Raw genomic sequence first — 12,063 nt, forward strand, 5'->3', positions numbered from 1 at the left:
GTTCCTGCCTGCAGAACACCTGAGGAGCTTGGCACTCCCTCCCCCTCTCCCCATGATAGATAGTTATGATTAGGTGGTAAACTGAGGTCATCGGTGCTCAGGTGCTTGGCATGGCTCAAGCTCAGGGGAGGTATCTGGGGCAAGCTGCCAGTGGATTTGGGGTGGTATTCAAGGTACATGTCTCTAGAGCAGTGAGTCCTGAGTGCCCCCTTGTGCCAGGCCTAGACTAGGCAGGGTATAGAAGCAGAACTGATCAGGATGCTATTGGAACCTTCAAACACTCACCCAGACCCTGGGCTGGAAGGGGCTGTGGGTGCTGAGAATGGGTCCTAGGTCTTACCTACGTCCACTCTCTGCCAGATGAAGATGCTGGACAGTGAGAATGCCAGGCTGGGTCGGGAGCTGGTGGAGCTGCAGGGCCGCCTGGCATTGGGCGAGCGGGCAGAAAAGGAGGGCCGACGGGAAGCTCTGAGCCTTCGACAGAAGCTGCTGAAGGGGGAGACCAGCAGGGAGGCCTTGAGACAGGAGGTGAGTAGGTGGGTGGGCAGGCTGCCTGGAGGGGGCGGGTCCTAGCAGGCAGTCACGCTTCTGTGCCTCTCTCCTCCCTCCCTCCTGGGAGAAACAGGCAGGGACTCTAATGCTGGAGTCATTCTGAGACCTAGCACTTGCCCCTGTCCCCTGCTCCTTGAGAATCTTCCCAAAATATAAGAGTAATAATAACAACAACTGCAAGAACTGTGTAGCAGGGGTGTGGTGGGGTGATATAACCTCGTTTGGTTATCCCAGCAGCCTCATGAGGTAGGCTCAGTTAGCCCCATTTTACAGCGACAACCTGCCACTGAGGCTCAGAGAGATAAGGGATCTACCCAAGGTGATAGCCATGTAGGTCTGAATCCTAGGTCTCCACGCGGTCTTTTCTGGCTGTTTCACTACATGGAATCTACTTTGTGACCTCGACTAAGTCACTTAACCTCTCTGCTTCAGAGCACTCATGGGATAGGGCCTAGCACAGCAGGGGAGGTAGACAGGGTCTGCACACAGATCCTGGCATCCAGGTGGTGCTCAGGAGCAGTGAAACTGATGACTGGGAGAACTTGACTCAATTTCTTAACCAGAAGGGTGTGTGTGTGTATCTGTCTGTCTGTCTGTCTGTATGTATGAGAGAGAGAACATGAACTCCATTAGTAAGTAATATTTTAGTCCATGCCTTCACTGTGTGATTTTTTTATTTTTATTTATTTATTCATTTTAGAGAAGAGAGAGAGAGAGAGAGAAAGAGAGAAAGAGAAAAGGGGGGAGGAGCAGGAAGCATCAACTCCCATATGTGCCTTGACCAGGCAGGCCCAGGGTTTTGAACTGGTGATCTCCGAGTTCCAGGTTGACGCTTGATCCACTGCGCCACCACAGGTCCACTGTGTGATTTATTGATAAATTACATGTTCTAAGAGGTATTATGGTCTAGTGGTTAAGAGGACAGCCCTTAGAGCCAGAGCGCCTGGCTTTGAATCTTAGCTTTCAGCTTACTAGTTGTTGGCCTTGAGCAAGTTATATAACTGCTTTATGCCTCAGTTTCCTCATTTGTAGAATAGAGATGATTCACAGTGGTAAAGTTGATATTTTTTTGGAAAGTACTTACTGCCTGGCATTGATAATAAGTCCTCTGAATGTAAGTAGTAGCTGTTTATTACTAATAAATCAGGTACATTACAAGGCATATACACAGAAGAGATACATTCTAAGTTTCCTCCCACACCTGTGGATGGTTCTCTGCTGCTTGGATGGAGATCACCAAAGGAACAGGTGTTGTGCATGCCGCTTTGGGTGCTGGGCTCTAGGTGGGCCTGGGAGTCAGGGCGTCGGGTTGGGAGGCGGCCTTGTTGACCCTCAACTCCGGGCTTCACCCCTGCCCCAGCTCCAGAGAGCCCAGCGGAAGCTGCAGGAGCAAGAGGGAGAGTTCCGGGCCCGCGAACGAGGCCTGATGGGCAACCTGGAGGAGGCTCACGGCGCCGAGAAGCAGCAGCTGGACCGTGCCCGCAGTCTGGAGCTGAAGCTGGAGTCGGCGCGGGCTGAGGCTGCGGAGCTGGGGCTGCGGCTGAGCGCGGCCGAGGGCCGGGCGCAGGGCCTGGAGGCCGAGCTGGCCCGCGTGGAGGCCCAGCGGCGCGCGGCGGAGGCCCAGCTGGGCGGCCTGCGATCGGCCCTGCGCCGGGGCCTGGGTCTCGGCCGCGCGCCCAGTCCCGCCCCGCGGCCGGCGCCGGGCTCCCCAGGCCACGGAGCACCCGCGGGAGGTGAGCTAAGCCCCAGAGCCCGGGGTGGAGAACGAAGCGGGGCGGGGAGGCAGGTCTTGAGGAGGCCGCGCCCCTGGTCCCCGCCCTCACGACTAGTTCTGTTCTAAGAGCGCGCTCTTGGCTGGGCCCGCTCCTCCTTTGAATACATTCTCAAGCTCCGCCCCTTAGCTAGTCCCTGATTCCTGGCTGAGAACCGCCCATCTTGGAGGCCGCCCGGGGTCTTAAGCCCCTACACATCTCTTCGTGCGTCCACGCCCCTCTTTTGAAGCTGGGTCTGGGCCCACCCTCTCACCTGACTCCTTCCCTTTCCTGATAAAGTTTTCTTAGGAGGTGGAGGTCGCTCCTTCTTGCTGCCCCTAACTCCTCTGAGTTTTTGAGCCTCCATCCTCTATTACTGACCCTTGCTCTCCCTCCATCAGCACCCCATCCTCTTCAGTCTTTCCTCCCTAGCTCCACACCCCTCCTCATCAAGCCTGTGACCCCAACATCTCCCTCAGACAGATACACACTCAGCCAAGATCCCTTCCAGGAACTCCTTCAGAAATCCTCCTGGCCCTACCTGCTCCTAAAGCCCAGTAGGAGACACTGGGAAAATCAGCCCTGTGCTTCGGGATGTGTGAGCACCCCTTTAGGGAGCACTCTTCTTGTCTCAGTCTGACACAATCTCATCTTGTTTCCTAGGGCTTAGACTAGAACCTTAGCACTCTCGGAATGCACTATGGGATAATGAACCATTGCCTTATCAAATCCACAGATTTAGCCCCAGGATTACATTTGTTCATTTAGCTACTCAGTATCTACTAAGCACCTACTATGTGCCAAATACAATTTAAGCACTAGGGTTGGAGCAGGAAACAAAACTGACAAGCATTTCTGCTTATGGCATTTGCAGTCTAGGCATGGGAATAGCAGACAAGCAATGTATTATAGAAATGAAATACAGAATGTATCGGTTGGTGGTAAGGGCTGGAAGATAGGTAAGGAAAAATAAGTCGCCTGACCTTTGGTGGCCCAGTGGATAGATCGTCGACCTGGAATGCTGAGGTCACTGGTTTGAAACCCTGGACTTGCCCTGTCAAGGCACATACGAGAAGCCACTATGAGTTGATGCTTCCTGCTCTTCTCTCCCTCCTGTGCACCCCCCTCCCATCTCCTCTGTAAAGTCAATAAATAAACTTTAAAAAAAAAGGAAAGAAAGAAAGAAAAGTAAGTCAAGGCACATTGCTGGTGAAAATGTCAAGTGTTATAGCCACTGTGGAAAACGGTTTGACAATTACTCAAAAAGCTAAACTTAGAATTATCATATGACCTAACAATTCCACCCCTATATACCCAAAAGAATTGAAAACAGGGACTCGAACAGATATGTGTACACCCGTGTTCATAGCAGCATTATCCACGATAGCCAAAAGGTGGAAACAACCAGTGTCCATAGAAAGATGAGTAGATAAACAAAAATGTGGGTGTGTCCATACATGGGAATAGTATTCAGTCTTTTTTTTTGGAGACAGAGAGGGACAGTTAGGGACAGACAGACAGGAAGGAAGAGAGTTCTTCATTGCGGCACCTTAGTTGTTCATTGATTGCTTTCTCATATGTGCCTTGACTGCGGGCCTTCAGCAGACCTAGTGACCCCTTGCTTGAGCCAGCGACCTTGGGCTCAAGCTGGTAAGCTTTTGCTCAAACCAGATGACCCCGCGCTCAAGCTGGCGACCTTGGGGTCTTGAACCTGGGTCTTCTGCATCCCAGTCCGACGCTCTATCCATTGTGCCACCACCTGGTCAGGCAAACTGCCCCTTTTTATAAGAACACCAATCATGTTGGAGTAGGGTCCACCCCCACCCTACTCCTAGTAAGGTTTCATCTTAACTAATGACATCTACAATGACCCTAAAAACACACAAGGTCACATTCTGAGGTACCAGCAGTTAGGACATCAACATAGGAATTTTGGGGAGATACTATTCAACCTGTACTAAGGGTGATGGAAAATATTTGGAAACAGATAGTGTTGATTGTCACATAACAATGGATATAATTAATGCCACTGAAGGGAATACTTAAAGATGGTTAGAAAGACCTTATATATATATTTTATCACAAGTTTTTTTAAAAGATAAGGCAAGGGTAGGTGCTAGGGGTGCTTGTTAGGGAGACAAAGAGAACCGCCCTTAGGAGGTGATAGGTAAGGGGAGAATGGGAGGAGAGACTCTGAGGACGAGTGGAAGGGCTTCTGTCCTGTGAACACGGGTGCCAGCAGCTGGAGTGGAGGTGAGGACATGGGGACAAAGTACGTGCTCAGGTAGTCCTTACAGGACACTACCAGAATGTTGGCTTTTACTCAGAGGATGGAGGCCCAGGGGACAGTGGGTAACATGTCCTGCTGTGGGTCCTTCGGGTGCTGATGGAGCTGTAGGGAGGTTTGGGTGTCCCTTGGCAGAGGCTGGAGGATGCTAACAGGCTGAACCCCATCCTGCAATTCCGATGTTGGCCTGTAGGTGCCGTCCTGTCTGTTCATTTGGCCCCTCCTGTCTGTTGCCCATCATCTTCCCAGCTCTGAGGCCAAGCAAATCAGTTTAATGGCTTTGAGCCTGCACAGCCCGTGAAGGGGGGGATTGGTCCTTACCTCTCAGGGAATTACTATGAGGATGAAAGGAGGTGATGTAGGGGGAGCATTGGCCCAGTGTCATACTCAGTACAGGGAGATGTCAAGGTGATGGAATGTCCACCCTTGGACTGGGCCCTGCAGATGCAGCCCCCGAGATGCTTGTGGCCTGGGTGGGAAGCAGACATCAGAGTTCCACCAGGGTGGGATGAACTCACTTCAACATAGTCTGGGATCAGGGAGGCCTCTGGGGAGTGAGCTTTACATTCGGAGCTAAAGGAATGGGCCGCACCATCAAGCTGGGCCAGGCAAACAGAAGTTGTGGGGAGAGGAGGGAAAAGCATGTACGAAGGCCCTAGTGCTACAAGAAGGAATCTCCCAGAACATGGGAGCTGAGGGCGATGGGCCGTGGCCAGCTTGTGAAGGGTGAGAGGCTCCTGCTGGGATGAGCAGCAGGGCCTCCGAGTGAGGGCATGGAAGTTGGGCTGGGCTCTGAGGGCCGTGGGACTGGTGCAGGGTGAGCAGGAGGGTGAAGGGACGCGATTGGTGCTGACACTCGTGGGCAGCTGCGCACAGCGAGGACGGGGGAGGTGCCTCATGAGCCTATAGACACCATCCTGGCAGGAGAGGCCAGTGGTTCCTGCATCCCTGAGCATGTCTCCTTCTCTAGGAAGTGGGGATGGGCCCAGCAGCCCCAGCCCCTTGGAACGCAGCCCTGGGTCTGAGCCACCGTCCCCAGGACCCGCTGCCTCCCCAACATCTCCAGACCTGGACCCGGAGGTCGTGCGCGGTGCTCTCCGGAATTTCCTGCAGGAGCTGCGGAGCGCCCAGAGAGAACGGGTGAGGCTGCTGTGACTGGCTAGCTAGGGAATTGGTGGCTGAGAACTCTGTGAGGGGCTGCAGGTTGTCAGAGCAGGGGTCTTTCCTTTCCCCCGACGTTGGGACTGCAGGATGAGCTTCGGGCCCAGACGAGTGCCCTGAGGCGCCAGCTGGTTGAGATGGAGGCCGAGAGGGACAGCGCAGCCTCACGAGCAAGGCAGCTGCAGAAAGCTATGGCCCAGAGTGAGGAAGGTGAGTCTGACCCCCTCCCCCACCTTCCCAGGTCCTTGCTTTGCTCTCTTGTGCTCTTAGCAGTGGAGGTGGGAGGCGGTGGGATTGTCTTTGGTGGCTCCTGTGTCCTTGCCCTGGCCACTGTGACCTGAGCTGGGACTGCCTCTTTTGGGGGACCCTCCCTGGTTAGCCCTACCCCATGTCCAGACTTCCAGGTCCACAAAGACTCAGAGAGGCAGGTCGCATGGTGGGTGGAGGGCAGGCCGGGCATTTTGTGACCTGGTTCAGGCATCGGGGCTGTACCTGGCCAGGCCTGACCCCCTGGGTTGGGGCCCACAGCCCGGCGCAGCGTGGACGGGCGGCTGAGCGGGGCCCAGGCAGACCTGGCACTGCAGGAGGAGAGTGTGCGACGCAGCGAGCGGGAGCGCCGGGCCGCACTCGACCAGGTGGCTGCCCTGGAGAGGAGCCTGCAGGCCACTGAGAGTGAGCTCCGGGCCAGCCAGGTAGGCAGGGCCGGCCAGGGCGAGGGCAGGGGCTGCGTGCCTGAGCTGGTGATTGTAGGTCCTGTGCGCATCCCTGTTTCTGTCTGCCTGGGTCTCAGGACCCACTGAAGTGACCAGCCTGTGACTCTTTTTCCAAAAGCGCATTCAGAGTCCATCACCTTGTTCTGTGTTGAGATCACGAGGCTCTAGAAGAAAGCTGGGCATTTGAACTTGACATACCTTGGGTTCAAGCATAAGCTGCGCTGCTTATAGCCTGCCCGAATCTCATTGTCCTCATCTGCACAAGGGGGGACCGATAACTCTCTATGGGCTCCTCACACATAGGTGGTACTCAGGCCCTCTGTTTCCTTCCTCTCTTTAGAGCATGTGAGTGGTCTGGCGTCTTCATGTGTGTTTGGCGGACATCTGTGTGTGGGGGGGCTGTTTCTGGGGCAGGAAACACAGGCCCTGGTGGTGACAAATCAGGCTGCCGAAGACTTGAGCCCTTCTCACCGCTGCAGATCCCCTCCTCTCTCCACCCTCCCCCTTCCCTGCCCCTGGCCCTCTATTATTGCCCCCCAGCCCACCCCCTGCCTCTGGCTGGCTCTAGGCCGAGGAGCTGAGTTGTTGTGTCTGCGGCTCCGGCTCTGGCCCTGGCCTTGGGCCCAGCCGCAGGGGCCGCAGGAGGAGTCCAGAAACAAAGCTGGGCAGAAGCCAGAGTGGGCTGCCGGGTGTAGACATGGCTGGGTGTAGACATGGCAGGGTTAGGGCTCCAAGTAGGGCGGGAGAGGGGCCAGGCCTGGGCCTGGGGGTTGTGGTTGTAAGAACCTCCCCTAACCCGCCCTGTCACCAGGTACGGAAGGACCTGGTCTGCCTTCCTGTCCTGTCCCCACTCCCCAAGCCTCCTTTACCGTTTGAACCCACTTGGGGGAAGGAGGAGCATCATCCCCAGAAACCCGGTGGGGCCCAGAGCTCCTGCTCCACTCGGCTCGGGCCGCACCTGCAGTTCGGGCCACCAGCCGCTTTCTCCAGAGCGTCCTGAGGGGTGTGGCAGGTGCGGCCGGGCTGGACGGCTGGGGCTGAGCCCTCCCCCACCCCTAGGAGAAGATCAGCAAGATGAAGGCCAACGAGGTGAAGCTGGAGAGTGACAAGCGGCGCCTGAAGGAGGTGCTGGACGCCTCTGAGAGCCGCACCATCAAGCTGGAGCTGCAGCGGCGCTCACTGGAGGGGGAGCTACAGCGCAGCCGCCTGGGCCTGAGTGACCGCGAGGCCCAGGCCCAGGTCCTCCAGGACCGGGTGGACTCCCTGCAGAGACAGGTGGGTCCCCTCCCTCACTTCCAGGCTCATCATCTGCATGCCCAGTGCTGAGTGCTTTACGGAGACTACGTAATGCTCCCCACAACCCTGTGAGGTATAATCACCATCCCCGTTTCAGAGATAGGTGAGCAGAGGCCCAGGGAGGTGATGTCATCCCCCAAGATTACATAACTAATAAGAGGCAGAGCCAAAATTAGAATTTAGGACCAATCGATGACAATTTGTACTCATAGGAAGCATTCTGGACAAATTAGAGAAGTAGGTTTCACTATTTCCTGTTTTGCCTTGGCTGCTAGGAAGCTCATCTGTAAGTGGACTGTTCAGTAATTTGGCTAGCCCCGCACAATCACCCAGCAAAGGCAAGAACACAAAAAAATTCCAGGGTTGTGGTAGATACGCTTTCTCCTCCATAACAGGAAAGGGGGATGAGAACAGGCAGCAGACCCCCTGGGTCTGAGGCATTCTGGGTGAGGGTAGTTACCAGCAGTGGACTTGGCCTGGGAGGCAGTGGAATGGGTGAGTAGGAGCACATGGGAACTAGGAGTGTAGTGATGAAGGCCCAGGGAGGAAGGGCTTGGCTTGGCTCGGCCCTTTCTTCTGGAGGCCACAGTGAGAGCAGAACCACTTTGCCACCTTGTCTCTCCTGCCAGGTGGCGGACAGCGAGGTGAAGGCAGGGACTCTTCAGCTGACAGTGGAGCGGCTGAGTGGGGCCCTGGCCAAGGTGGAGGACAGCGAAGGGGCCCTGCGTGACAAAGTCCAGAGCCTGACAGACGCCCTGGCCCAAAACAGTGCCAGCCTCACCAGCACCCAGGACAAGAATCTGCAACTGCAGAAGGCCCTGACAGCCTGCGAACATGACCGCCAAGTGCTCCAGGTACAGGGATTCCTGGGTGTGGCTGGGGATGGACTCAGAGAGTTAGCCAATAGGGCAGACTTGCAAGGTTCTGGTAGAGAGCCAGTTGGAAACCCCAAGGAGCCAATCAGTGAGAGGAAAGGATGGACCTAATAAGAGCATCAGCCAGTGAGAGGAGGCTCTAGGTGAGCAATGAGACTAGCCTGCTGGTACAAACTTGGAGGGACCCAGATGCAGGGTTAATGGGGAAAGCATTAGGGTCTGAGGAGTCCATGTCTGTATAGGTCAGTGGATAGGCTGTGGGCCAGGCCTGCTCTCTGGCTCACCTGCCAGGTGAGATGACTACCTGTATCATGGGCTGTGAAACTGACCTGACATACAGAGTAGAGGGTGTGTTCCAGCCTGGCACCATCATCCCCTGTTCCCAAGGAACGGCTGGAGGCCGCTCGGCAGGCACTATCCGAGGCCCGGAAGCAGAGCAGCTCCCTGGGCGAGCAGCTGCAGACGATGCGGGGCGACATGGCGGACCTGGAGCTGCAGCGGGCGGAGGCTGAAGGCCAGCTGCAACAGCTGCAGGAGGTGAGGGCCGTGGTGGACCCTTCTGTCCCCAGCACAGGGTGGACACCTTCCCACCTATCTCCACCTCAGCCCAAACCCAGGCCCAGCCTCCTGGGAGGAGGAACCCCCACTACCCATGAACCCAGGAATGAAGCATGGTATTCCCATTGTAGAGATGGAGAAACTGAGGCCCAGAGAGGATAGCTGTCTGGCCTTGGGTGACAGTTCCCTGGCTCTTGCCTCAGTTACCTTGCAGAGTGAGTGGGCATGGCAGCCTGGCACTGTCCTCCCCAAGCCTCAGACACACACACAGACCCAGAGGAATCAGGGACTTGCCGGCCTCTGCTGCAGGTGCTGCGGCAGCGTCAGGAGGCCGAGGTTGCAGCCCTGCACAAGGTCCAGAAGCTGCAGGATGAGCGGCGGCTGCTGCAGGAGCGGCTGGGCGGCCTGCAGCGTGCTCTGGCTCAGCTGGAAGCTGAGAAGCGGGAGGTGGAGCGGTCAGCCTTGCGGCTAGAGAAGGACCAGGTGGCCCTCAAGAAGATGCTGGACAAAGTGGGCTGCTCCCCTGGGCCCTTCCCTCACGTCCTCTGGGTCCTAGCCCTGTGGGCCCCATCTGCATGTCACTAGGCCCTGGGGGCCTTGGGTCCTCTTGGTCCCTGGCCCTTCCGCCTCTAACCTGACACCCCTCCCAGAGACCCTTCCCTCCCGGACCTCTCTCCATCCCGGCAGCCCGCTCCCCTCCTGCTTTCCCCACCCAGGTAGAGCGAGAGAAGCTTCGCAGCCATGAGGACACAGTGAGGCTGAGTGCGGAGAAGGGCCGCCTGGACCGCACACTCACGGGGGCGGAGCTGGAACTGGCTGAGGCCCAGAGGCAGATCCAGCTGCTGGAGGTCCCACCCACGTATCCCTCTCTCTCCGGAACCCACAACCCCGCCCCCAACCCCGCCCCAGTCTGAGTGCCAGGCGGTCCCAGGAGTTGCTGATAGCTTAGCCAGCCCTCAGCTCACAACCCAGGAGCCCAGGCCTTGAGGATGGGTGGGGCTCTGAGCCAGGTCCAAGAGGGAGGGGTCCTCCTCAAAGTGGAGAGAATAGAAGATGCTAACAGCCAGTTAGCACCTGAGCCTGTGTGTTCATGTGTGTTGTGGACATGAGAGGCAGGGATGTACAGGGGTGTGGCATGTTTAGGTACAGATGTCTTCATGTATATAGGAATACTAGTCTTTTGCACATATGTATACACCCATTTGAACATGGGTATTTACATGCTTGCTTTTGTGGCTGTATATGAGCTTGTGTTTGAGTACATCTGTGTATGTGTGTGTCTGTCTGAGTAGGGATCACTAGGTATCCTAATTGCGAGCCTGGGAACAAACAAGGATCTCAAGGATCTGTTCTGCATCCCCTTCTGCACTGGCTTTGCCACAAGGGGCCTTCAGGCTCCTGCCCGGGGTTGCGTGATACCTTCTTCCACATCCGCAGACATATGCGCGTTCGTGCACACACAGGACAAGGCTTCTGACTAGCTGCCTCTCCTGTAGGCCCAGGTGGTGGTGCTGGAGCAGGACCGTAGCCCAGCCCGTCTGGAGGCGGAGGAGCAGGAACAGCTGGAGCTGCAGCAGGAGGTGGAGCGCCTGCGCAGTGCCCAGGTGCAGACAGAACGCACCCTGGAGGCGCGAGAGCGGGCCCACCGGCAGAGGGTGCGTGGGCTGGAGGAGCAGGTACTCAGGCCTGACAGGGCTCGGCCTCTACCCCTGGGGGCTGCAGAGCCAGCAGGACTACCCCCTGGGGAGCTGGGCCAGGATAGGAGTGTGGAGGTGGAGAAGGACAAAGAAGGGGCGGGGTGAGGCCTGGGTGTGACTTCTCCGGGATAAGCAGTCTGGGGCGCCCGAAACTGACATGGTCTGGTGGTGTCAACCATGGCTGAACACGGGCTTAAGTGATGTCCCTAGAACTCAGTCCCCTGCCACGGCTCTGCCCTCTGGCTCTGGGTAGGCCCTCTCCCTGAGCGGCACAGACCGCATCCATAGCCCCCGCCTGGGTTATCCCAGCTACCCTTAGTCTCAGAGAAGAGTTGGGGGAGGGGTCTTTTTTTCTGAGAGCAACCCATGAAGTCCCAGGGATGGTCCTCATCGAGCAGCGTCAATCCCAGGCCCCTTCCCGACCATCCCTGCCCTGACTGTCTACAGGGCAAGGCTGGGGATGAGAGTGGGGGTGGGCTGGCCCCTAAAGAGATGCTGAGCAGTCAGCGGACACCTGACTCCACCATGGAATGGAATGAGAAAGGGAGAACACACCCCGGTTCTTAATGAAACTTGTTTTTTTCCTGAGACGGGCAGCACTGGTTCCTGCTGGGGTCCCAGATGCAGTCACCCCCTCCCCACCCCTTTCCCTGAAATCAGGCTGAGGACCTGGGCTGGCTGGGCTGGTTCTACCTTCTCTCTCTTCTCCAGGTGTCCACACTGAAGGGACAGTTGCATCAGGAGCTTCGGAGGAGCTCGGCGTCCTTCTCCCCGGCCTCCGGGACCCCGGAGAAATGAGCTCCTTGCTGGCTGGCGGCCAGGGCAGGAGAGGAGCCTCCTTTTCCAGCACAGTCCAGCCAAGAGCCTGGGCCTGTCGGGGCCACTGGAGCCCAAAGTGGCTGAGGAGGGGCCGGACCCAGCAGGGGCTCCCCTGCATCACCTCGGAGGGCCCACTCAGTCCAGCCTCCTGCCCCGGGGGAGCCACGCCCCGTTGTACAAGCTGCTGAGTAGGGGAGCTGAAGCCAGGTCTCAGGGAGACCCTCTTGTCTCCAGCCGGCCCTGGAGCATGGGGTCACAGAAGGATGGCTGCTCAGGCCGAGGGCAGGGGTCAGAGCCCCAGGCCCTGCCCCGGCTTCCCAGAGCTCTCTTCCTTAGTTCAGAATGTTTGTCAGG

General features: G+C 57.0%; 1 protein-coding gene across 6 annotated transcripts in view; it reads left to right on the forward strand.

Moving 5' to 3' along the window:
* CROCC (ciliary rootlet coiled-coil, rootletin) overlaps nt 1-11,824 on the forward strand; it is a 43,003-nt gene extending 31,179 nt beyond the window's left edge. For 3 of the 6 annotated variants that reach the window (XM_066375193.1, XM_066375187.1, XM_066375192.1), the window contains 12 exons: nt 361-528; nt 1,913-2,285; nt 5,561-5,730; nt 5,841-5,961; nt 6,280-6,443; nt 7,524-7,739; nt 8,390-8,614; nt 9,023-9,172; nt 9,503-9,703; nt 9,910-10,041; nt 10,690-10,869; nt 11,602-11,824. In XM_066375193.1, coding sequence (XP_066231290.1) covers nt 361-528; nt 1,913-2,285; nt 5,561-5,730; nt 5,841-5,961; nt 6,280-6,443; nt 7,524-7,739; nt 8,390-8,614; nt 9,023-9,172; nt 9,503-9,703; nt 9,910-10,041; nt 10,690-10,869; nt 11,602-11,688 — 2,187 coding nt within the window. In that variant the 3' untranslated portion in view covers nt 11,689-11,824. The remainder of the gene's footprint in view (nt 1-360; nt 529-1,912; nt 2,286-5,560; nt 5,731-5,840; nt 5,962-6,279; nt 6,444-7,523; nt 7,740-8,389; nt 8,615-9,022; nt 9,173-9,502; nt 9,704-9,909; nt 10,042-10,689; nt 10,870-11,601) is intronic. The other 3 variants (XM_066375188.1, XM_066375189.1, XM_066375191.1) reach the window with 3 other exon arrangements.
* The last annotated feature ends 239 nt before the right edge of the window (nt 11,825-12,063 follow it).

This window comes from Saccopteryx leptura, chromosome 3 (assembly GCF_036850995.1).
Source record: "Saccopteryx leptura isolate mSacLep1 chromosome 3, mSacLep1_pri_phased_curated, whole genome shotgun sequence".
NCBI classification, from domain to species: Eukaryota; Metazoa; Chordata; class Mammalia; order Chiroptera; family Emballonuridae; genus Saccopteryx; species Saccopteryx leptura.